Source organism: Ambystoma mexicanum, chromosome 3q (genome assembly GCF_040938575.1).
Source record: "Ambystoma mexicanum isolate Mex_15411 chromosome 3q, UKY_AmexF1_1, whole genome shotgun sequence".
In the NCBI taxonomy this organism is placed as follows: Eukaryota; Metazoa; Chordata; class Amphibia; order Caudata; family Ambystomatidae; genus Ambystoma; species Ambystoma mexicanum.
The window spans coordinates 458,674,192-458,701,888 of NC_090926.1; the positions used below are offsets into that span (position 1 = coordinate 458,674,192).

The following is a 27,697-nucleotide window of genomic DNA, read 5'->3' on the forward strand; positions in this document are numbered from 1 at the left end:
TTCTCGACAATCATACACCCTGGACTACAAGCTTATGCAAACGCTAAATGGCTCCAGATCACCCGATGGGAACTAATGATGACGATTAATTCAACAGTAAACGGATTCAATGCAATTAAAGAGGAACTGCGAGCGGTAAGAATGGTAGCACTACAGAACAGATATGTACTGGATCTTCTCACAGCGATGGAAGGAGGAGTTTGTGCAAAGATAGGACAATCATGCTGCACATTTATGCCTGCTAACGATGCAGATAATGGTACACTTACCGCAGCAGTATCACAACTGGCCCAAATGCACTCCAAGATGATGGAAGAAAGTAAAGGAGTAAAGAAGGATGATAGCTGGTTTTCATTGTTATGGTCATGGATGCCATCATGGCTGTCGGACGGGCTGAAGATAAAAGTTGGATGCATAATACTAGCTGCAGCTGTATTGATTGTAATAAGGTTTTGGAAGGCCAGGAAGGCACGCACTACAGACGAAATGATCGAAATGGTCGGCATGCACCCCTTGATGCCAACTGACAATGACCAGCACACCGACGTGATAATAAAGGAAAGAGAGAAACTGCGCAAACAGATCATCACCAATCACTTAAACCCACCATCCGTAAAGCTTGAGAACCCAAGAAACCCGAGGAGCTATATCGGACGATGGGTATACTGCAAACCGGGAGGGAGCTGTGTATTTATGTACTGGTCATTTGAAGACCATGTCAACCACTATGGACACCTGGGAGGAGTGACCAAAATGTGGAGAGTAAGAGGAGATAAAGAAAAAGATATGTTTGTGGTCGACAAGTCGACCAGAGGGGGGACTGAAGTGGGAGAATGGGAGAAAAAGCTCCACCCAATCTCCTCGCGACCATGGCCTAGAGGATCGCGGCCCAGACACCCACCACAAGATAAATTTGTCTATCTACCAGACGACCAAATACCCTGGTTCAAGAACATAAGGATATGCCCACCAGCCTGCCCTACTCAAGCCGACACCTGCGGCATGGATGAATTCGACTAAGACCTCAACAACAAGCACCCACATCGTTAGAGATGCCATGACGACCTAGCCAACTGCCAAGAGCACACGTGCCACCATGCACACTGGTCACTCACGCACCAACCCACACGAAGAATATATTCAGTGCTATGACGTAGGTGACGGATACACCCACTGACGCGCATCTTTATTATTTTTCACATAGGTTTTTCCGTAATGCAGAAACGCAAGACGCATAAAGCACTCGCGTATACGCTTGCTGACACTTCTCCCACCCCTCGCATCGTGATGAGAATATAACGAAGACGTAATACTGCCTATGAAGCCATATCACACCGCAACACAGGTGCCGTGCATTTACACAACCTCACCCATGAACCAGGCCCAAGTAGGCCGCAAGCAAGAACCACCATGAACACCGAATGAGCGGGAGTACAAGTGCTGATCACGCAGAACGAGCCCAGCGAGAGCTCACAGCCAAGGGGGCGATGTTGCAACTCGTATGCTACCAGCCAGCGCCAAGGTCACACCTGTAAGCAAAGCCAAGCACACAGAAGCAAAATACAACTTTAAATGTGCAGAATTCTGCCCCAGCCACGGTCTCTCCACACGTGACCAAGCCAACCTGACAGGGTGCCAGACCCACGAGGGAGAAGTCGCCTGGGTCCCACGTCTGGGACACAGGTTGCAACAATGAAACGACCCGATGGACACCTACAGGGATGGGAATGGTCTGCTCTCAAGCCTATGAGCAAATCCGCACATTGTCTGCACAAACACATAGTTACACATTGTTGCTAGTGACAGGTACACCGCGAGCTGGGAACAACGATGGTCCCAGACTGGGGGGCTCGCGGGTGGACCAATCAGAACATGGGGGCACTCATCACTGATGCCACTAACATTAGCCAATCATCAGGGGTCTTCTTGTAACAATTTTCAACTATCTAATAGAAGGGACAACCCAAGTATACCACCTGACTCATCCTCAACCACTAATATTGCTCTCTATATGTATGCTATACTAACCCTACCACTCGAGGAACCAATCCGGAGTGGCAATAGGTTTTTTGCTAACTTTCCCAGGTGACGGAAGTAGCGCGTCATACTGAGGCAAAAAGGACCTGCGAGCCCCACGAATTTCGAGAGTCTGGATGGACGCGTACGATCCTAGACCCATCCCTGCCGTTGTTTTAATAAACAGCAGAACCGCCTGGCTTCTTGTGTGTGTCTCATACTCATTTTTGGGGAACACGGGAGGAGTTGGGGCCGCCCAGCCCGGAGGTCCGCGGACGGCCCAGCCGACCCCGGGATAATCACCCCGACTGTGTGGTCCGAGAACTGTGCCTAGACTGAGTAACCCCTACTTGGAAAGAACCAAGGAAAGTAAGGATACTGAATCTGTTTTTCCTAACAAGTGTTGAAGTGATTAAAGAAAGGAGAACTCTACGTGAACTGTTGAAAAGCCTGAAACATTATAATGGTAATTTGGAACCATTATTGAAACCTGAGAGATTTGAACTGACCAGTGCTCTGAAGCTGGAAAAGCTGCCTTCTTTGGAAAGGGAACCCCAAGACTTTGTGAACTATGTTGAACTTGGGGGAGGCAACTCTGAGATCTTTTGGAACTGTTTTGAACTTGGGGAAGGGAACCCCAGGGCCCTTTTGTGGAACTGTTTTGAACTTGAGGAAGTTGAAGCTGAAAGGCAAGTTAGGAGCTGGAAGAAGCTTGGAACTTTATGCTAGACCACTGTTTCATTTTGCTGCTGACATCCCTACACTTTGTATATCTTTAGTTGTGAGGGCAGGTATAGGTTTTAGACACAGACTTTTGAGTTGAACTTAATGGCACAGACTATCTTTAATTTCATTAGGTAGGGACATCCCACCTTAGCATAGGACAAGGCAGGCCTTGCTCCATCCTGAAATAAAGAAATAAACCATTTTATTTTAGAAAAGTGAATGTGTTGTCTGTGCCTTACTTCGTGATGCCTTCATAACATACACTGAAGCAAATTCCAGGAAGAATTATCAGCTAACATTACCATAACCACACACAGCTTATGCACGTACCCCCAATGGCGTATGCATCACAATATAAACTTAAGCAAGAAATACATACAAACCCCCACTGCGTTCACATTACAAACATACACTGTCCCCCTAAATCGTTCACATTCCAACATACACTCAAGCAAAAAAGGGCATAATTCCAGGAACAATATTCAGCCAACATTAACTTAACCAGACACAGCACACACACGTACACCCACTGCCTACGCATCACAAGAAAAACAAGCAAAAAGACATAATTCCAGGAACAATATTTATCCAACATTAGCATTACCACGCACAGCATACGCACTAACCCCTACTGTGTGCACATTACTAACATACACTCAACCCCTACAGTGTAAACATTCCAAAAAACACTCAAGCAACAAAACACAATTCCAGGAACAATATTCAGCCCATATTACCATAACCACACAGCATATCACTTACACCCACTGCATTCGCATCACAAAACACACTTACGCAAGGAAATCCATCATTTAGGCAAGGAAAAACATAACAATTCACTAACAAAAAAGTATATGCCATAGATAAAAAAAGTAAAGCAGCACATTACTGTGAAGCATAATGTAGGCCTTCAAGAATATTACCTTAACAAAAAATACTTCCATCATTCGTCAATTGTACTCCATCCATTCAAAAAATACTGTCTAATTGATGCTTAATGTTCTTGTGAAAAAAAATCAAATGTAGTCCATGCTCAACTGAAAATGTATTTATATATCTATTTCTAGTTGTGCAATCACACATTTTGTTTTTGATGATTCACACCACCCTGTATTCAAATTGTAGCTGGAAATAATATTGCTAGGAATAACAGATCAATTTTAATGTTGAAACATATTTCTGTTCCTCTCCTATAGCCAAGATAATTTCCACCGCCGTGGATTAAAATAAAATCCTACAGCTTGACAACATTGTCATAATAAACAAAATGTTTAACAAGAATGCTTTGCCATTTGCCAACTTGATATTAATTTTACCAAATGGTGACACACTTAGCAGTCAGTGGATGTCATGCTTCAGCCAGTACACCCAGGGGTCTCCAATAATCAAGAATTTATTTCCCTACATGTACATATTTTTTTAAATAAGTGCATGCACATGAAAAATACATATAAAAAGGCATGCGTAATGATACACACGTGCATACAAATATACAGACAAGCAGGTGAAACTCAAAGTACAATCATTTGCATTACAAACAAATCAGCATATGTTTATGCATTCCTAACACATAATACACATCGTTTCATACACAAATATTGTACGCATGTATATTGTAATAACATTGCACCTATACTTATACTCACATGACTTTAATAATGTTGTAACACTACAGATACGAACGCATGTGGAATGACTGGAATAACGTTGCAACACTACAAATACGCATGCATATCTAATGCCAAATACAGTGAAATTATGGATGTCTAATAACATTTTCTTATAAAACTTCCACAACTTATTATTACAAAATACACATAACACATACACAACTCTTTTGCTTATACATTTACCTCGTGTTCCATTTTGAAAAAACATGAATGTGGAATTGTTTGTCCAAATAAACACCCCTTGGCTCATAAACAGATTGTGCAAACAAATACTAACTTCCAATGTGTAATGTAAATCAACCAAGTAATGTACAGAAATGTACATCAACCAAGCAATGTACAGAAACACTCTGCCAAACTAATGTTAGAACAAACACATGTGGCGTTTTTGCTTTAGACCATGCCCAAATGCGCACCTTGTTCAACCATGTCTATTAACAATATTAAACACTTCAATTGAAGACAGTGGCCAGTTCGGATTGAAGTACCCTTTACAAACTTATATACATTTTTAATAATAATGATAACATTGTAATTTTTAAATATTATACTTAATACATAAATGATGTATTACAATTTCATTGCAGCACATTTGAAGATGTCAGCAACCACTCCTTTACAGTCTTGAGTGGAGCCAGGTTAGTAAATTGTTTTTTTATGTTTTTTTATAAAATACCTTTTAACAGTGAATGCAAATATTGTTTAAATGTGAACAATGTAAATAATAAAACCTACCCTTTAAGGTACTCATTTCATAATGTAATATAACAATAAATATAAACTGGAAGAACAACTTAAAACATTAGCTGACTATTAGTTTTTCGATGAGTTAATAAACTTCATATCTTGCATAGCTTCAACAACTGTTAACGCAAAATACAATTATGATTTTATTGCCAGATAAAAATGTATATGATTATAGCCGCTAGTGTACCAACAATATCAGGAACATCAACACAAATATACACACTATCGTACTATCAAGAGCACTGTATTCAAAAGCTCAATATGAATGTATGCACTAGAGAACGATAAATAGTACTAGGTAGAATGTTAATACAAATGTAAGCTCTAGCATCTAAGGTCCTTACATTTATAACATAAAAGTGTACTCAGTTATATTTGTCATGCTAAATCAAAAATACCACTGTCTCCACTAGTGTTCTGTTGATAGCACTATATGCAAAATGGTAATATAACTGTAGGCACTAGCATATAATTAATATCACCATATAAAAAATGTCAATACAAATGTAGGCACAAGCGTAGTATACATAGTACTAGATAGAAAATGTTAATACAAATGTAAGCAGTAGAATCTAATATCCTTAATACAAATTTAGCCACTTGCTTACTGTTGATAGCATCATGAACGAAATGTCAATACAAATGTAGGCACTAGTGTACTATTAATAGCACCATGCACAAAATATCAAATCGAATGTAGGCACTAGCGTATTATAAATAGTGCTAGTTTGAAAATGTTAATACACATTTAAGCAGTAGCATCCAATGGCCCCAGGAGTGTACAAAAAATAGTTAAACACGTTAATATGCTTCATATGCTGCATATCTTCAACAAAATGTTTATCTTTCAACTGCTTAATAAAAGAGAATGCATAGGTAGCCACTAGCATATCATCACTAGCACTATATTGAATATGTGGGTTCTATGTCATTTTACTGATGTTTGTTTTTTCAATGGATTTTTTTCAGATGTAAATCCATCGAAGAAACTAATAAAAATATATTTTGTTTTAATATGAGGCTCCCCTCAAAACCTTCCATTTCCTTATGTCGTTACTCTAACCCCAACCCCTCCCGACCCCTTTTATATCCTTGCCCACTCCCGTATACATTTTGATGAGTTTTTTCGATGGATTTTCCCCCACAACAAATCCATTGAAAAAACGATAATCAGCAAAAGGACGGTATACGGAATATGTCAACTCAAGTCTAGACACTAACGTACTATACATACTAACACATACAAAATGTTCATATAAATGTAAGCAGTAGCATCAAATGTCCGCACAATCAAAATATACAGGAGTATACAGGAAACAGAACAACATTTTATATTGTAACAACCTGTCTTCTTTTCTATAGGTGAAACATCAACATTAAGCGAAGAGGATAAAGGTACAAATGAAGGCGCAAGCATACTCTTAATAGTACTACACAGAAAATGTTAATTTAAATGTAAGCAGTAGCATCTAATGTCCTTACAATTATAACATACATGTGTGTACAATAAACAGTTGGACACGCTAACACGCTTCATATGCTGCACAGCTTCAACAAAATTCTGTTATATTTCAACTGCTAAATAAAAAATATGATGCATGTAGCTACAGGTGTACTATTAGTAGAACTATATAGAAAATGGTAATATTACTTTTGGCACTATAATACTGAAACATTACACTATATACAAATTATCAATATAAATGTAAGCAGTACCATCACTTGATCTTAAATTAATAACATACAGGTGTATTCACTTATGTTTGTCATGGTAATAAAAAGTAACAATGTACCCACTAGCATACTGTTGATAGCACTATATACAAAATATTAATACAAATGTAGGTACTAGCGTATAAATAATATCACTATATACAAAACGTCATTATGAAAGTAGGCAGCAGCATACTATAAATAGTACTAAATAGAACATTTGAAGACAATGTAAGCATTAGCATCTAATGTCCTTACTCTTATAATATAGAGATGTGTACAGTAAACAGTTGAATGAGTAAATATGCTTCCTATACTGTGTAGTTTAATACCAGAAAGTGATTTTATACCATACAAAACAAAACAAACATCTCCTAATAATAAACATACTACTATTCCAACAGCTGAAAGTCGACAAAAATAAATAAAACACAAGCACATTCCTTATACCTACCACTACTGCTACTACTATTTCAGCAGTGCAAAGTACTTTTAGTGATCCCAAAAAGACTACATGGTAGCACATTGACTACTTCTATTTCTAAAAATACAACATCTGATATAACAAAAAATAAAACAATAAAAGTCCCAATAGCAACTCCTATAACATCAGCAAAAAAGGAAGAAGGCAAAAAAGCAGCGTAAAACACCATCACTTTTAAGTAAAACTAGCATTGCCCAAAAAACACATTATTTACATATTGCCACTACTCCTTTAACTTGTACGTCACAAAGTTCAACAACTGAACAAATATCACAACAAAATGTTTGTAGTGCTGATCATAGTCAAAGCATTTCAAGTGCTAGTACTAGCAACAACAAAAAAGCAAAGTGCCAAAAATATAAATTCCTCTGGAAAAACTCCATTTGGCGAAATGATATCTTGGATTTGGGACTACTTTGAAACTCCTGAACCAGATGATGTGCAAAATGTAACAGAAGTAGTTTGCATGATCTACAAATCACTATTAAAGAGGGGATACCGTCAAAAATATAATTTAGGAAATTCAGTAGCGGTAGCAAATATGTGAAATAAGCAGGAGCAAATATATTTTGGAAAAGCTGGTAAACAAAATTCAATTAAAAAAAACGTTTTACTGTAGTTAGTAAAACTAAAAAACAAAAAAGGAACAGAAAACATTTAGAAACTATAACTGTAGAAAAGAAAACTAACCTGTGCCTTCTAAAGTTCCCAAAAGTGGGTGATTGAGTGTCACTTTCCAATTTAACAAGTATTGATCCAGAGTGTGCTTATCCCTTTTTAGGATGGTTAATATTTGAAACAGAAATTGCTGTATGAGACACAAATGCAGTTACTTGGGTTCAAAAATGTAAATATCATCAATTAAGGCATGCTTTTAAAAGTAAATATTTATTAAAACCAAGTTTTGTTTACAAAATAGTACACATATTAGAATAATAAATTTAAAATTGAAATTTGTATTTTAGTGTGTATTCATAATTTGGGCAATGGCTGTTTGATATTAATCAATGCATTACACTAACATATGAGGATATTAACAATAATACATGTACTACAATAAAATATTTGCAAAATTGTATTTTTAAAAATAATTATAAATCACAACACACACAAATATGTTGTATACCAATTTAAAATAATCTATCCATTAATATATAAAAATGCACACAACACATAACATATTTAATAATTTGCTTTATACTGTACAAAATATATTAAAAATAATGCAATGTTAAAAAATATTAATACCAACATGAATAAAATAGAAAAACATACACATATATTTTTCATAACATGTAAGTCTACTTTTACACACTTACCCTTTATCTGATGATTTGCATAATGATACCCAGAAGAAATAAACAAGTACTTAAAGGTATTCTTAATATGACTTCAAGAATATTTAATGTGTCTTTTTCTAAAGGCTATTATACATAAATAAAGAGCAATTGGAGTTTTTAAAATTTCAAATTGCTCTTTTCAATTGGACTGTTTTTCAAAGGTTCATATTAAAATTGGATGTAAGGTATGCATTTAAGGGGTGATGCGGTGTCCATAACAAAAATAAAATTTCCATTTTCAGAAATATAATTCATTTCAATTTTATCCAACTACATAAAAACACAATAACAAAAATATATCATATATTTAAAGTAAATGCATTTTAACACAAAATAATAAAAAAAAATACTTTAAAACATTTTACATACAAGTTCACAACATGTATTATTTTTATATTAATAACAAGTTAGTATACTTTTACCTACTTCCTCAAATTCTGGTGATATTTTTATTGATACACAGAAAAAATTGAACAAGTACATAAACGGATTCTTATTATAACTTAAAGAACCTTTAATTTGTATTTTTCTAAAAGCTATTATACATAAATCAATGTAATTCAAATTTTTAAATGTTCAAATCTGGTATTTTCAAATGGACTTTTTTCAAAGGTTCTTATTGAAATTGGTGGTAAGGCACAGCTTCAAGGGGTGATGTTGAGGCCTCACAAAAATGATATTTTAATTTTGCAATTATAAAAAATGTTAATTTTACACTACTACATTAATATAACACAATTACAATAAACAATCATAGTCATACATTGAAATTCAATTTATAATCTATAATAATCAAATGTAATAGTACTTAAAACATTTTTCAAACGATTACACAACCTGAGAAAACATAGGAAAAGATTTAACCTTTTTTTTGTTTATAAAACAGCTAAGGTTAAACCAATGAAAACTTCAAATATGCAAACAAAAGACATTATAATGTTAATGTAAAAACATAAAAATATATTATCAATACATTAAATCAAATATCATGGTCATCCTAACTCATGCATACACATAAAACCTAAAATATTACTATATAGTAACAAAAATTATATGCATACAAACAAATCATATCTTTTTATAAATAAAAATGTATTAAAAACATAAATAAATTCACACCTTTAATACATCAAACTACAACATATTTTTATGATACAAATATGCTCCATAATAAAAAAAACATGTTGCACATATAATTCAAAAGCAACATTTCTATTTATTAATAAAATACTCTGCACATATACTTTACATCAAGAATTTACTTTAACATCTAAATAAAAAAACAACATATACATAAACATTTCTGTTTTATAATTTATATTTTGGAAAATAACCAAATAACATTTCAAAATGTCAACTATATAGTTCATTAACAAACCATAACACAAAATACAACATGCAGTACACACAAACATAACACATACACCGAACAACAAAAAACAATTACAATATAACAAACACTATTTAGAAACACTATTTAGAAACATGTATTTCAACAATTAACATAAATATATACACAACTTATAACATTTGCAAACTTAGTAACATTTAAATTATACTACCCCTGCTTTGCATAAACACAAATACAAAGATCCATTTTCTACTAAAAATAATTACTAATAATGCAAAAGGTATATAGTTACAAAAGCAGCACAAATCATCTTCACTGTAAATAATGTTACAATCCAACCACAATGTTACACAACAGAAACAGTCTGAGTTAAGGTTATCATGATATTGGATTTGAAAATAATATATATTTAAATGTATTGATAATATATTGTTATGTTATCTAAACGTTAATTTCTTTTGTTTGTAGATTGATTTTGTTGGTTTACCCTTCAGGGTTTTTTTTAAAAATAAATAAAAGAACAATATGTATAGTACGTATATATATAGAGTTGAGGTGATTCCATTTATCCCTTCTGAACCCATAAAATTCAGCCAGAATGGGGTGTGATAACCCTGATAAATCAGAGTCCACCCGTGTTGCTCAACCCATGATCACATATACAACATCACAGTAGGGATTGACAATTAAATAGAACAATGACATTATGGGGGACATCTATGATAGGGGATTCTGAGTTAATTTCTGCTGTAATTTCCCCCAGAAACATTCCGCAGTCACCATGTACTGCTTTCTATTGCCACAGAAACTATTACCAGTAATAATTACTTTAGTAATGCTAATGGCTTTCTTTGGCTCGTTTGGGAATGGGAAACTTCTCAACAATTTAAATGTTTTCCTCATCCCCACTGCCAACCCTCTATGTGTCCTTTCCTCTTTAAAGGTCCCTCCTTGGGTAAATCCTCCCTGTCCCTCTCTTATTATCCCCTTACTCTTGATAGTGTGTATGACGCATTTTATTTTTCTATGGGAATCTTGCAGGAATCAAATGGTATTCCCCTAGCAGCAAGAAAATGATCTGGAACAAACGTGCTCCCCACCTCACCCCTAGCCCTTCCACGATACATGGGGTTTTCTTTGACCCTCCTTGACACATCTACCCATATATGAAACTACTTCTTTCCCTCCTGCAAATATAATTTTCAGCATTTTTCTTTTTCACCTTCCCTTGGGATTACTGCAGGAATCACTCGCACTGAGGAAAAAAATAATGGCAGGTTTTCAATTCTGAAAACCCGCACTGAGGCAATACACCATCAGAGATGCAAATCCATACAGTAGTTTTCATGCAATGTGTGTTCAATGGAAACTCCTTTTCTCTATTCGAAAATGAATGATAGTCAGCTGAAAACCATTTTTATTGAGAATTTTTGAACAATGTTACACAGTTTCTCCAAAATGCCCACGTTGAACAGGCCATGTAGCCTCAAAGGTTTCGAGGAGTAAATATGTCTTTATTGATGTCCACAGAATCCAAGGGCGCCTAACAACAAGTGCCATCATAGACAGGGGTTTCCGCTCTTCACATATATTTCATATCCTAAAAAACATCGGTGAAAACATGCATTTTTACTATGCAAAACTCATCAAATGGATGGCCTTCGGTGCAATGGGAGATAGCCATGTGAATTGCCAATATATATTTCCTGATATGGGACACAATCATTACTGGTTTGGGTGAGTTGGTGGGTTCTCCTAAACTGCTATCTTCCTCCATGACCATGTCTTGATGGTCAACTCTGCCTTCCTCTTCATCCTATTTGGGATGGGCTGCAGGGCACCAAAGGGTTCACTCATGGCAAGACACAAGATACATGATTTCCCAGAAGCCCCCTTCAAACTACAAGATGTTTCTTTACCTTAAAGTTCCTCTTCACATTGCGAACGATTAAGGACACATGGGGGGTCTGATTTGTGTGATGTCTGGCGAATCTAGAACCAATGCCATTGATTCTCTGGGAAGCTTCTCCTACATGGGCAGGGAAAGGCAGAAGCTACCTGAAACTGACCCTGGGAGAGGTTATCTGCAGGAGACCCACATAGAGGAAGACAAACTCTGGGAAGGCTACAGAACAACCCTTCAGTGATAACTTCTAGTAACACCCAAGGACTTATAACATGCTCCTGTATGGCTTATTGTAATGTGGACACTGAATTCCCAGGCTTTCCTAGCCAAATACAGTATCCAACCCCCACCCCTTATAGTACTGAGATGAGGGAAAGATATAGAGTAATGAGGATGACCACACGCAGCAGAAAATGAAAACACACACAGTGAGCGACGAAGAGAAGAGCGTCAGAGCTTGCCACTACATCCAACTTTTTCTGATGCTGTTTTGGACACCGGAGGAGAGCGGAGTGTGGAACGCAGATCAGAAGCTAATAGAGACAGCGTGCAGCGAGGACAAGTTGAAGGAAGTTTGCTGTGTCCCTATGATGGGCATCTGGAGGTGCCAGATACAGAAGGAAGCCAGGCAGTAATGAAGAAGCTCACTGAAGGCATTGCCAGTCAACGAGTGAGAAGCAAAGAGTGCAGAGAAGCAAGACAAACGGCAAAGATGCCAAATAACACCAGTAAGCTCAGGGAGAGCACATGGGTTACCAGGGAGCTTCAGGGAGATTACCCCAATGTGAGAGAGCCCAAACAGAGAAAGCCATAAAATCAATACAGAGCCAAATATTGGAAAAGCTTAAGAGAAGGCAAAATAATCGATTCAGACACAGACATTGCAAAACGCCTAGGTGAAAGCAATAGAATTGAGACGAACATTGCAAAAAGCCTAAGAGAAGGCAACATAATTGATACAGATACAAAAATGTGGAAAACCTAAGTGAAGGTAATAGAACTGATAGGAACATCGGGAATAGCCTAAGTGAAGGCAGTAACATTAATACAGAACTGAATATTGTTGAAAACTCAAGCAAAGACAGTATAATTGATACACAGCTTGTGAAGAAAAGGTAAGTGACCCAATATTGGAGAAGTGTTGTTTCTTGGATGCAAGAAATATGGAAAAGAAAGTATAGAAGTCCTGGCAGGCTGGTGAACCAAGCAAACAGTATATATGGGTCTCACACCCTAATCAGAACACTGTGACACCCTGACAGGAGAGTAAATCAGGGGTGAGAGAAGAAGTGAGCAAAGGGGGTTCAGAACCCCACCTAGAAAGTATGGAACATTGATTATTCATTTAACATCCTGCCACAGACGTTCCTTAGTTCTGTTGAGGCAGGGAAACACCTCATAGAGTTAGGGATAGACAGGATTTTCCCAGCCCTTCTTGACTATAACCAACATCTTATATAACACTGTTTCCGAGTTTTACTCTTGATCCCTTACAGGTGTTATTTGTTTTAATTGAATATAATGGCAATTAATATAAATAAGGTTAATGAGGATATAGGAAGTGTCTGGGGAAATATTAAAATATTAAAATGAAGTGTCATTTGCCATGTGAATAAATCCAGAGAGTTAATTGTTTTTCTTTAAATCTTAGTGGACATTGGATGGGAAGGATCTGCATATTGTCTTTGGTTGTACTTGTCCCAGCCCTGGGAGCTCCTTAATTCGAGCATGTGCTGTGGGACTGCTGAGGCAGAGATTTAGCAGCTCTCGGGAGCACTGAATGAAGACCACTTGAGCCTCCATCTTGGGTCTAGCCAGTTTGACTAGACAAGACAATGGGTTCTTATTCATCGCTGGATATACGTCGGGGGTGGAGGCCCAACGTCTGAGGAGGTGAACACCGGATATCATCAGACCAGAGTAACTGACCCGGAAGAGGACAATCACGTGGGTAGGAGGAGCCAGATGGAAACCGAGGACAGACTACTACAATAAACAATAAGGTTGATTGGGATGTCATGGGGGAGGTTAAATGGAAATGAGGTAGAATTGAAGGGACCATACCATGTGGGGATATAAGAGGAAGGTGAGTTGGAGGAGGGTTGGGTTATATTGGGTGGTAGGCCAGTGGGATGCTGTCTGTTCATTCAGTTGGAAACAAAGGGGTTTCATGTCATTAAGATATGCTAGCTCTTTTGGATGCTATATTGTTACCTGAGCGGATTACTATTGTACAATGTGCTGCTCTCCAGGCATTGGATGATTCAATCAGTGTTGGAAATGATTTTGCTGACTGGACAGCCACATTGGTGGCTGCCTCAGAGGGTAGTGAGGAATATGCATTGCTGGTTCAAATTGCACAGGAAGAGACTCCATATAAAACACTGGAAGATATTGCATGCATAGAGGAATATTCACCATCTAGTGTAAAGGCCAATTGGATAAGGAAGGGGTGCCCATTGCATGAAGACTCTCTGTGGTGAGATGAACAGGGTTGGTTACTGGCTCCAGAAATTCTAGTATCCCATTTGGTTAGACTTTATCGTAGATTGGCGTATGTAGCTAGGGATGGAATGATGATGTTGGTTAGACAGTCATGGTCCATGCTAGAATTCAATACAATTGCCCAAGAGTATTGTCAGCATTGTGTGATTTGTTTGCAGAATAAGGTGGGGGAACGTGTGCCAGTCAGACAAGGAGCATATCCTCCCACTTATGGCCCTTTAGTGGGATTACAGATTGACTTTTGATGATTGCCTAAGTGCAATCAATGACAGTATCTGTTAGTGATAGTGGATGTGTTTTCTGCATGGGGTGAAGCATACTCTTGCAGGAAGGCTGATGCTGTGACAGTTGCTAAAATACTGATATGAGATTTTGTGTCTAGATTCGGAATACCTATATGTATAAACAGTGACCAGTGAACACATTTTGTAAATAGTATTATCAAAGCCGTGTTGTCTGCACTGAAAGTTCAGCCCAATTTGCATTGCCCCCACCACCCCCAGTCAGCTGGGGTAATGAAGAGACAGCATGGGGTTGTAAAGAATAAGTCTATGACAGACTATTATGTCAGTAGACTGGAATAAAGTAGCTAGAGGCTCTTCCACTGGTTCTGTTCAGTACAGGTTTGTGCTGGCCTACAGGGCAATAGGGCAATTCCCAAACCAGTAGCACAAAATGCTAGTGAGGGCCAGTTGTGTGGCCCTTGCAGGTCAGTGTGATGATTTACTTCGCCATGCTGCTAGTAGTTTTGATCAGTGTTGCTGAATAAATATTCTTCAAAATGCACATTTTATCAAAAACCTCCTCCATGGGTACTACTCAGTTTCTCACAATAGGAATTAATTGCCATTTGCAACTGTGGCCCACATTTTCAATGGTTCCCGGGAAAATGTTATGCCCCAGTCCAAACCTGGTTCAGTATGAGAAGTACCACTGTTAAGAAAACGGGTCTGAGTCCATATGAAATTCTGTATGGAAGACCCATGAGATTGACTGTGGACCCACAAGTAAATAATGTCCCCAATGACTTACAATTGTGAGACTGTAGAAATATGTTAAGACATTAATGTCTTCAGTCAATGCATTCACAATCAGGTTCAAGCTACTCTGCCACTGTAACCAGACTGTCCAGGTCGTCCCTACAGCCCGGGGACAGTGTACTGATAAAAGTCAACCAGAGAAAGACAGCACTGGCCCGCGATAGAAAGGACAATTCATTGTGCTTCTCATCTGAAGATCTACAGTAAAGGTTCAGGGGCACCCGACATGGGTGAATGTGAGTCACTATAAGAGGGCAGTAAACCCTGCAGTGTAGGTCCAATTGCACTGCTTATTTGCTTATTTGTGCTGGTGTATGCTAATACCATTAGTGAAAAATATGACTGAATTGTACTGGCTATATTGGCGATGAAAAACTTGACTAACGTAGTGACTACTAGTGATATTAAGGCTTGGCCTTGGTATAAGAAATGATGGATAGTACACTGGCAAAAAGGAACCTGCTATTTAAACAGATCCTGGGAATGTGAGGTCGATATTTGGATGGGGTTCATACCTCAACCAGCCAAATGTCCAGTGGGGGTAGTACCATATCCCTGTCATGCTCTACCCATTTGGATGAGTGATGAAGATTATCCGGAAGTATTGAACTCAGAAATGGAAGAGCCCACAGAGAGACCCCAACCTAGCCTCAGATATAGAGAAACGAGTCCAACTAATAATATACCTGCAATTGTAACTATTAAAGCAACTGTATTATATCTGTAACTCTCATATATTGCTGGTTTAATCTATTACTGTCAATTGGTTCTTTTTACCAGGAGGAGAAAAAATATCACCTCCAAATGGATCTACTGGTATAGAAAGTGGCCCAGGACGACAGTGATGACAATACAGAGAGAACTCAGTGGTAATGTAGGAGCGGCTCCAGACTTGGTAAACTTGCCTTTGGCTATGCACAGAGTGGTGGTACCAGGGTCATGTGAATTGGAAGATCTTAGTGTATGGATAGGTAAAGGAAAAGAACGTCCAGTACATCTCAAATTATATTTATTAATGATCGTAGATGGACATAACAATACTAGCACAGTGAAGGTGTATTCTAATTCCATGGATTCACAGTGCCATTTTTCAAATACCATAGATATGATATGATAAGATATGGCATTTATAACGAGCCTATATACAAGTGTTTCAAGGCGCGAGATAGATAACATAACTCGTACTATGATTCAGAATTTACAGTCTCCAGAGATGGATATAGAAGAATTTCTCAAATATAGTCAGGTGTACAATCAATGATTATGGTATAATTCTGTGTCGGACTTGGACATAGCTTGTTATAGGTACATGGTGTTAAATGCCACAGTGGCTATGGTATTGTTTACTGTTCCTTTGTCTGCAATTCAGGTGACTACTCATTACTGTAATTGTACCATGGGGGCTAAAATCTGGTTGGTGCAACTGAAAGGATGGCAGGAAAGGGAAGTATTAGTAAGAGCATGGAGTGAAATTAATATAGCACTTGCAACACAAGGAATTTATATAGGTACACATTTAGACGTTTTGTTTGACCGATTAGAAAAAGCAAATGGGATCATACCTGGGGCAGAGTTGATGGGAACAGAAGTACGAATTGGTGACATACTTGCAATCGGTACCCTCAGTCAGCTTATCAAGGGTGCTCTGCAAAGGTTGATGGAGGATGAGAAGGAGGTTGGAAGAAACCTGGAATGGGATATGTTGTGTGAAGAGGTACCAGATTATTTGAATGCCGCGCTGGTGTTGATTCCAAGAATATGTGCTGAAGAATGACTGAAGAAACTGTCTGTAACAAGGAGAAACAGGTATTTGAGGTAGCTCACCGATCAGTTAATTTGTGTGGTGCAGGGGATGTCATATGTCCAATAAATCAGGAAGTGAGTGAGCAACCTTACATTCCACTAGAGTATGTCTCATAATATATGTTCTCATATTGGCTGGGATAATGTCATGCTATATGACATGTTGTCGCCGTTCAGGAGCCAGGGTGATCAACAATGGACCCTCCAGCTCTCCTCTTGACCTAAGCCCCTCATTTGCCCTGCTAGAAATACAACAGGAAACTGTAATGTTGCAGAAAGAATTGGGGCAACTGTGAAGACATGATAGGCATTGTACTTATTGCAAAGGATGATGTTAATAGTAATAGGTGGTTTACCTGCACAAATGAAAAGCAGGATTGGACCATAGAGTAGAGATAGATGGAATTCCCTGTGCAAAGGAAAAACAGGTGAATAGTGGATTAGGTTAAAGAATAAGTGTCGTTAGAATATTTGCTCAGTAAATCCAAAAGGGGTGTCTGAATGATTATGAGCCTGGGGGAGGAGGAGATGTGATTTGTGTGGTATTATTTGTCTTAATGAGATATGATGGCAATGAACATAACAAAGGGAAATGAGGATATGTTAGGAGGGAAATATTCAAATACCTGAAGGGTTATTCCTAATATGAAAAAAGGCAGAGAGTTTATTATTTTTCTTTAGATCTTAGTGGACATTGGATAGGGAATACCTGCATATTGGCTTTGGTGGTACTTGTCCCAGTCCTGGGCGCTCCTTAGTACGAGCATGCACTGTAGGACTGCTGAGACAGAGTTTTAGACTCCTCTTTTGAATGCCTGGTCTGCAGGCTCTCTCTCTCATCTGTTGCCTCTCTTACTCTGGCCATCTTTTATCAGCAACCAGGCCAGTCCACCCTCTTCTTCTTGGAATGGTCCTACCAGCCTCTTTCTTCTCTCCTTTCTTCCTCTTCCCTATTCCTCCACTTGGCGGAGCTTAACATCCATCTTGACTCTCCTGACTATTCAGTACCTTTCTGCAACCTGTGTGACTCCCTTTCTCTTTCCCTTCTACCATCTGGTCCAACACACACATCCTGCCACACCTTGGATGCTCTCATCTCCACAGACATCCGACTATCTATCCCTCTCATTACCTCACTCTCATGGAATGATCATTCTCTTCAATTTTCTCACTTGAAGCTCTTTTCTCCTTTTGCGTTGGCACATCCTACACCACCTCCTGCGTTCAAGGTCATCTGACCCATGAAAAGAGTGTCAGTGGCTGCCTTTGCCTCCACCTACACTCCTTCTATTCCTGCAACTGACTCCCACCCTGATATAGCCCTCTCTAACTTTCACTGTTGCATCCCTAACACTCTTGACATTCTTGCCCCTGTCATGAGGGTCCGACTTAAGCCTCCCAAAAAGTGCAACTCTTGGTACGACTCCGATCTGGCTGCCCTTAAACAAAGTGCAGAGCAAGTCAACGGAAATGGGGATCTTCAGGTGCACCCTCTGACAAACTGGCTTGCCGCCTTCTTCAAAGGCAATATAAACTCTGCATCCGCTCCAAGAGTCTACATTCAAGCCTGTATCTCTGCGGCATCTAACAACATGGCCAAACATTTCAAAGTCTGCAAGGAACTGGCCAAACCTACTGCAGCCCTCGGCACTGGCCGCACATTTCACTACCAAAACACAGGACATCCTGCCCTCTCTCTCTCTTTTGCTCCCTCTCCTGCACTAACATCTCTTGTGCCCCCCTCGGCTGCCTGCACCCCTTCCCCTCTTCTCTCCTCCCTCTCCCCTGTCACACCGGATGAGGTCATTAGACAAGTTCAGTCTATGAAAGCCTCTTCCAATCAGGTGGACCCCTACCTTTCCAAAACCATCAAGGACAATATTGACACTCTCGCTCCAGCCTTGGCCGACCTCTGCAACCTCTCTTTCAGCACTGGAGCTTTCCCCTCTCCTCTCAAGCACTCTCTTTTGCACCCTGTGCTCAAAAATCCCTCCACCGACCCGTATATTCTGGCAAACTATCACCCGATCTCCATCACCCCTTTCCTGGGAAAACTCCTGGAGAAGCTAGCTCACTGTATCTGTTGGCTGTCCCCATGGCCATCAGTCTGGCTGGCTTTGGAGCATCCAGAGGCACAGAAACTGCTCGTCTGAACACCCATGAAGACCTGCTCTCAAATCTTGACTCTAACTCTCCCTCTGTACTCATTCTTCACAACATCTCTTCTGCTTTCAATACGGTCAACCAGAATATCCTGATCACCCGTCTCTGTAATACCCTGGGCATCACGGATCAGGCCCTGATGTGGCTCGCCTCCTTTCTCTCTGACTGGCCCTCCCAGGTGGAACTTGGGTCCTTTCTCTCCTCTATCACCCTCTCTACTATTAGTGTCCCCCAGGGATCTAACCTATGGCCCACAGGATTGCTACCTTTACCACTAACTTTCAGTGTTATGCGGATGACATGCAGCTCTCTTTCAGGCTACCCTCAGGCTCCTCCTCCTCGTTCATCCCTGACTGTCTATCCAAAATTCAGTCTTTTGTGCTGCTAATGATCTATGCCTGAATTCCAGTAAGACAGAGATTGTCCTCATTGGGACGCCTGCTCCCACTTTCCCACTTTCACACTGTCCAGCCTCCCTTGGCCCTTCGCCCTCACCTACTAATGAGGCAAAAAATCTAGGGGTCACTCCCTAACCCCTGCTAACCTCTGTTCTTTTCTATCCCCCTTCCTTCTCCTCCTTCTCCTCCCTAACATTGTTCAGTTTTTACTGACTGGTTGCCTGGTTCACCCCCTGAGCCTTATAGGTCCCAGCTTTCCCTGCCAGTCTTCTGGCACTTGTCTCCGGTTGCTGCACTTTTTTTCGGCATTACTGCACTTTCAGCTTACGCTGCATGAGATGGGCAAACTCTCTGCACTTAACCCAGGGCCCTGCTGGACTGGACGCTCTGTTTGACCCCCCATCCCTCCCTTCCTCACGCCTCCGTCTGTACGCATGCATGACCTAAATGTACTAGGACAAGGAAGTTCATCTGCCATGTCTGTCCCCCACACCCCCTTTTGTTGTCCCCCCTCACTAGACTGGTCACAATCTGTAACAATTCATGCATTTGCACTAGGAGAAATGCCATCAGGCCTAGTATGCTAGTTTTTCTCTTAGATCATTAAGAAACTTCAAGGCCTAAGAATGATTACTGTACTCCCTTGTTCCCTTCCCACCTTGAAGTTCTTTTAAGCACTCCTCCTGCGTATAAGAGCTGTATAAATAAACAATTACAATTACAATTAGAAGCTCTCAGGGGCACTGGGTGAAGACCACTCGGGCCTCTGTCTTGGAACCAGCCAGTTTAAACTAGACATGACACTGGGTTCTTCTTCATCACCGTAAATACGTTTGGGGGGGAGGTGGCCCAACACCCATCATCTGAGGGGGTGGATGCAGAATATCATCAGACCAGAGCGACCAACCGGAAGAGGGCAATCACGTGGGGAGGAGGATCCATTTGGAAACCAAGGACAAACTAATACAATAATCAATAAGGGTGATTATGATGTCATGGGGGAAGTCAACCGGAAGTGATGCTGAATTGAAGCGGCCCGACCATATGGGGATATATGGGAAAGGCGAGTTGGAAGTGGGGTGGGTCAGACTGGGTGGCGGGGGTGCTGTCCGTTTATTCAGTTTGTAAACTACTATGATGATTGTCTGGCATTGTCCATTCCTTATAAGGCCTCCTTATAAGGCCATTCAGTCTTTAATTTCATTTTACATGGATAACATCAAGCAGTACTAATAGTAAAGGCACTGCGTGTGGCCCCGCTCTGCTGGGATCGCATATCTGAACATATCCGTGGAGCTTTGTGGGTGGGAGCAGGTTTCATATGTGTCAGTTGCCTCCTAGCTCTAGCATTCATATCTGCTGGCATTACCTCCAGCATCAGATTTTAATGCTGGTGTTAAGGCATTGTATTCTGAGGGAATCCTCTTTTTTTACCACCTGATAAAAGCATTCAGACTCCGTAGGAATCTACAGTAAACGTGGCTGCCAAGCGTGAACGGCAAGCGGCATTTACACCATTTGCCAAAAGGAATACGAGCATTGTGCCTGTTTCTACTCCTTTTGAATTTCGTAGCGTAAATGATGACATTTGCATGGCAGCGTCCTTTTTGCACTTGAGTACCACTGTAACATGTCACCTCATTGAAATTCAAGAGGTCTTAAAAAATTACCTCCAGGGTGTTTTTTTGTTTTTGCTTGTCTTTTCACTCCACGCCCCAGCTCTCCCCTGTTTAATCAGCGACCGTTCCAGAAAATACAAATGCAGATGGCTTTAGGTTATGCCCAATGCACAGTTTTATTTATAAACAGCAAGGCAAAAGAACAGCTCTTCCGCAGTAGTGTGTCTCCAGCAAGATGCCACCAGAAATCAGCTGTCAAAACAAGCAAATGGCTTAACTAACACACTGCAGCCAAGATGGAGTGCTTCTGCACTGCTTCCTTCATGTATGCTGCACGAGAATATGCAAGGGCTAATGTTTCCCGACTGCACTCAATTGGTGTGGAGTGCGGGGTGTGAAGAGAACAAGTAAGATGCTTGCATGTCTCTGCCGGACTGACTAAAGCCCTGCTAACAATGGTTTCCCTAATGGTGAATACATGAAGGGATGGACGAACAAAAATAATTCATATTGGATATTGTCATTAATAAATGTGTGACTAAACGAATGCATGATCTGACACATGAGAGAATGAGCAAATGCAGAAATTGATCAGTGAATGAACATTTGTGTGAATGTAAATATGTACAAATGAATCCAAGTATGAATTAATGACCGAATGAGCAAACGAATGATGAATGCATACATTAATGAATATGAATACACGAATTAATTAATTAATTAATGGATGTTTGATCAAATGAATGAATGAATGAATGAATGAATGAATGAATGAATGAATGAATGGGGCAACTTGGTGAATGAATGGCACACATGGCATGGCTCTGCAACCTAAAGCGGCTAACGTGCTTCCTGGTTAAGAGTAGTGTCAATCCTAATAATTCAAAAGAAGGGACCTTTATTTTAGCACTAAATGCACGGTGGTTTGTTTCGGTGCTGATGGTCAAGGGGAGAGGGCTCCAAAGCCATGCTGCCTGGATTGTAATGTACCTGCCCCCCTTTTGAGTTTAGCCTGTTAGGCATCAGGAATAGTATCTTGCCAGATGCCCACATGGTACCTTCATGGATATAACGCTGCTCACATAGTACTTTGCCCAGTCTACCTCCTAGGGGTCAAGAGAGGTAGGAGAGCCTCAGATTCATGCATCCTGTTCACTTATATCGGGCCATTTATAGTGTTGACATTTGGGGCCTAGCCAGAACCAGATAGAATGTTTATGCCACCTGAAAGTGGAAGCAAATCATGTACGGTGTTTTGTTCGAAATATTCTGTGTAGACATGTGTATTGTGTTGCTAGTGTAGGTGGCAAATGTATTTTTGCTTTATTTCATTTAGGCTGCAGCGATTAGAAGTGCATTGATGCACTCAGAAAGCCTTGACAAGCATCACAGTACAATATAGGAATTGTAGTGGTAAGCATCATCTATAGAAGGAGCATGCTTTCTGATGACACAACTCGGAGAGATATGTTTCTGAGCTAGCATTCATCCAATCATTTAATCACATAACTCAATGAAGGTAGTATAGTGAGGCGATTTATGGATTCAGCCAGTAACATGTACATACATATATCATCCATATATTTATGTTTAGTCTGCAACAAGAGGTACAATCTACTATATATTCATATTGAGAATGGCTTTGTGTAGTGAGCCAGTGCAACGGGCCTGGTTCAGTCTCTGTAGCAGCTGGATTACACAGCATATAGAAATCCTTTGCCCTTGGTATGACTTGATAACAGCCCACAGGAAATTATTTGGGGCATATGCTTAGTGAATGTGTACACATCGGATCAGAGCATATTGTTGACATCTTCTCAGAGATTGTTTTTGGATACACTTGGGAAATAAGAAGGCTGGAGGGTCGAGAGGCCTGTGAGAAGAAGAAACCCAAAAGGGATTAGGTAGGAATGGGGTTTCCACAATGTAGACCCTTGTAAATATACCCAATAAATACCTGTTCATCCCTTAGACCAGGGCCGATGCGGGAGATGCAGGGAGAGATGGGGGTCGCATAGTTGGATTTCTTTAACAAATGCTTATAGTCCAATGGTTTATGCATATGATATGGTATTTTTCAATGCGAATTCTCACATTCTCACAGTGGCTGTGATCCGCATCCATTGTGCCTTGGTCCTTGTGTTATGACCTTTTCTTTTGGCCACATATGAGAGTGCATACTTGGATGCTTTGAACTGTCTTAGAAGCAACCTTTCGTACGTTCTATGACGAGCAGTCATTATTTACGGGTTAAAGCACAACGTATTGTTTTTAACTCTAGGTAATAGACTCCTGGTATATTGTAATCCAAGTGTACAATTTATTCAGGTCCAAAGTGGAGATATTGTTGAAGTTGGAACCTGTGACCAGTTAGTGAGATTAGCGAAATTTATTGAAGTTTGTTGTGCTCTTGTGGAAAGAAAGTGTCTTACTTCTGTCTGCACTGAGGCTGTTTATTTCTTGTCTCCCTGACGGGATGTTGTGTTGAATATGTGTCAGTTGTATCGCTTATCTAAAGAGAAAACTTTTCTGCGCAATATTGTTCTGCTCTTCTCCTGTCTGCATGGAAAGCATGGCCCAATAAACGTGCTGCAGTATATGGCAAGATAATAATGGATGTAATTATTAAATGCAATTTTAGAGCGAGCGCCTTGATGCCTGTTTATTAAATGTGTAGTGAAAGCAGGAATGTTCTCTGGGCACGTATACAGAGAGGAGTATTGCTCTGCTCTCTTGGCTCAGTAGATAAAGGCTTCTCCTAAAGTCGCATCAGCAAGTAGTCTAGCCCCAGCTGGGGCTAATCTCTCTCGATATCAGCTCCTTGGATGGCAGAATAATCCAGTGGCTCGGAGGCTGTAGTTGCTGTGGTCCTTTAGTGCTGCCTACAACTCATTCTGATTGCCATTGATTTCAGCACACCAGATCACAACAGCATTCCTGCCTCGATCACTACATGGGGATCTAGCACTCAGCATTTCAATCCTACTCTGTTTTTCCCAAGTTTAGTTCTCAGTTAAACTTCCACTTTAGATGCAATTTTATAGAGTTTGATCTGCCTGTTGTATGTGGACCCTCTCATCCCTATCATTATTAATGGTGGACCTGAAGATGGAGTAAAAACCATAAGGAAACATTGATGATAGAAGTAAATGTGAGTGGTCATCCTGCCCAAGCCTCCGTTTGGCATTATCTGATAAGATGCCTTAAGCTTCCTGAAAACTACAGTGTTTACACACTGCCTACACCCTTTTCTGGATTTCATAATGTATAATTCATGGCATTAATTTTGGTGTTTTTCACAAACGTTTGTTGCCTCTTGGTATGGGTGTGCCTAGGGCTGGTGTTGAGCGATCAGCTTTTTTGGTTAATCTTGGCCAAGTGCAGTGGTTCTTCCACAGCAACATTGCCCATTGGATCTTCACAGCCACACTTTTCCTGTGGCTCCAGATATCCTGGTGCAACCGTCTGGTGGATGTGTCCAAGCCTGGTCCTCCCAGCTCTTGACACCATCCGGCTGAGTCTCATCTCCTCTGGTTCTCTTCGCTACGCCTGGTTCTCACCTGACTACCCCGATCACCTAGGTGGGAGTAGACAAGAGACTCATGTGAGTGGTTGGATTACACCACCATACAATCATACAGCACTGTTTGGTTTATGTTAATGGGAATGAGACACAATGAAAAAATGGTATTTCCTAGCAAACATGTACACTACAAATGGCCCACAGTGTCACAATATTAACGTATGAAATGCTATAGCATGAGGTACAAGTCTCACGGTATAGCCATGCTCATTTTTACCTTAGTGTACTTGTGTGGGTTGTGTTTTCTCTGCGTCTTCCAATATGTGGACGCTGAAGAGCTAATCAAAAAAAACGAAATGCACCCCGACAATAATAAACCCCGTTTATTTAAACTCTGAACGTAACCTTTCAATGTATCTCTTGCCCATCCTTATCTTGTATGTGTATGTTTTAAATTATTGAGACTTGTGACCAGAAATGCTTTACATAGAATATATAGATAATGGAGCATTAGCCCTAAAGTGGATGGGGACAAAATACACATAGTTTTCAAGGGTGTGTGGAATGAGGGCAGTGAACAAGGTAATCGTTACTGCAGAAACAGTGGCACTCATATGGGAAACACAGCTGAACTAAGCTCTACTTTGAGGCACCTAAATTGGGAGCACTGATGAGGCCCAACGAGGCTGAACCATGTCTGTGCAGAAGGTATATGACCAAGCAGTTTGGGCTGGACTGCCCTTTTTGGGGTGGTATCAACCCTGATTTGCACATGGTCTTTCCCCTTTTATAACTGCTTGACATGCAAAGAACAATGGTCTAGAGGGTTGCCCAGAGAAAACCGGAGGTTGAGATTGATTCTAAACTTTCTAGCCATAATCTCTTTTCTTTTGCTATATTCCCAATAACCCACAAATCATCAGGGGCTACATAATATAAAAGAACAAGAAACATGTATTGACTGGATAGATCAAAAAATAGTTATTAGTTAATTTGCATCATTTAATACTAAGTCACATATTTCTCAACAAAGGAAATCTTCTTAAAAAATATAACATTGGATCTATATTTAATGATTTAATACATAAAATGTGGAAAAATAAAAGCAAAGTGATTAAATATAAAAGAGAAAATAAAGGAGTTCAAATCCTTCATACGTCCAGCCACCCCTATTAAATGAACACTTAGTTTGAGTAAGAAAGAGAATAAAACAAACGTCAACAGAATAAATGAAACAACGTATATCGAAAGTATAACAATCAAGTAACGTTTCAGCAAAAATATAAACCCAAATACAGAAAAATACAGCACTGAACTAAAATAAAACCCAATAAAAAGACAGTATTGAAGGAACAAATGGGCAGTTTTTCCGCAATTTTTTACAATCATGTCTTCATCAGGGAAATATTCTGGGAGCATAATTTTTTAACAGAGTATGAAAATCTATATTACAAGGAAAATTACCTTGAACATTTACAGGAAATATTGCATTAGAGAAAGAACAAATCAGTTTCTCCTACAAAACATGTCCCAAGAAAATAATAACTGAATCTGGTCATGAATCAAGATTACATTGGCCAACCACAAACAAAATTACCTGGAAAAAACACCACATTACCTAATTATACACAATCAGGACTTGGATAACACCATCTGCTCTTCATGAAGCAAATGCAGCGCTATAATCACAGCCCTAAATTGTTCTGCAAACAACAATAACATAACATCCTATAAAAAATAACATCCTATACAAAACAAATAAAAACATCTGCATTAAAAGCATACTTTAAGATTAAAGAAACATGCAGGAACTCAAATGTTGTGGCATGTTATAGACACAATTACAAAATGGCTATTAATTATGGCAAAAAGGGTTGGATGCAGGAAGCTTGGCACACTTTAGGCTGCCTGTGGCCCATTTTAATATCTTGTCTGGAGGAATATGGGTTAATTAGGTTACATCTCTATGTAACTTTCAACCTCAGCGCGACCCTGATTGGCCTAATCCATATGCAAAATAGCATTCCAAAATTGAAAAATTAAGTAGAATATTATTTAAAGACAAAAGTGTACATCAGATAGACACTTCCCAAATGACAAGATGGATAAGCAAAATGTTGGCATTAACTTTATGTAATACGCAAACTTCCATTAACATAGGAAATGCACAAAGTGTTCAAAGGAGCTATCGCTAATATCGCTCAATGCCAACCGTTCTTTAAATGTCAACTAATGAGAAACCTGGTCATGTCTATGTAGTGGCCATTTGTTTGCCCGAACTTAAAAGCCAAATTGTTAAACAGTTGCATATGAGGACACATCAAATTAAAGATGAACTTGCTCAAAGAAAACTGAAATACCAATGATATTGCAGAAATCATAACAATTGAGTAATTAAAGAAATCAACAAAATATATATTTAAAGGGGCCTCATCCATTATACACTCTGTTGTGCATCTCTGAATACTTACATAACCATTTTTTTACAAACCAAATTGAATCAAAACATCACTCAGAAACTAAATGTATCTTGACTGTGAAACGTTTGATATCCACTTTGCAGCATCACTAAAGTAAACGGGTACCTACATTGAATGACAGTTCTGTATAATACATCTTATTTAGGAATACACAACTTACTAAAAAAATAGCCCCACACAAACAAAAAGTATAAAAAGAATATGCAGAGCAAA

The 27,697-nt window shown here is 39.4% G+C and overlaps 1 protein-coding gene across 4 annotated transcripts in view; it reads right to left on the reverse strand.

Annotated features, from left to right (window-relative positions):
* Positions 1–27,697, reverse strand: part of LOC138582673 (protocadherin-10-like) — a 495,452-nt gene that overhangs the window by 286,213 nt on the left and 181,542 nt on the right. Inside the window, exon 2 of one of the 4 annotated variants that reach the window (XM_069654210.1) lies at positions 22,945–25,058. The exons of the other annotated variants lie outside the window; for them this stretch is intronic. Within the exon in view, the coding sequence (XP_069510311.1) occupies positions 25,038–25,058 (21 nt within the window). The 3' untranslated portion in view covers positions 22,945–25,037. Of the gene's footprint in view, positions 1–22,944; positions 25,059–27,697 lie in introns of those variants that run through there. 4 annotated transcript variants of the gene reach the window in all.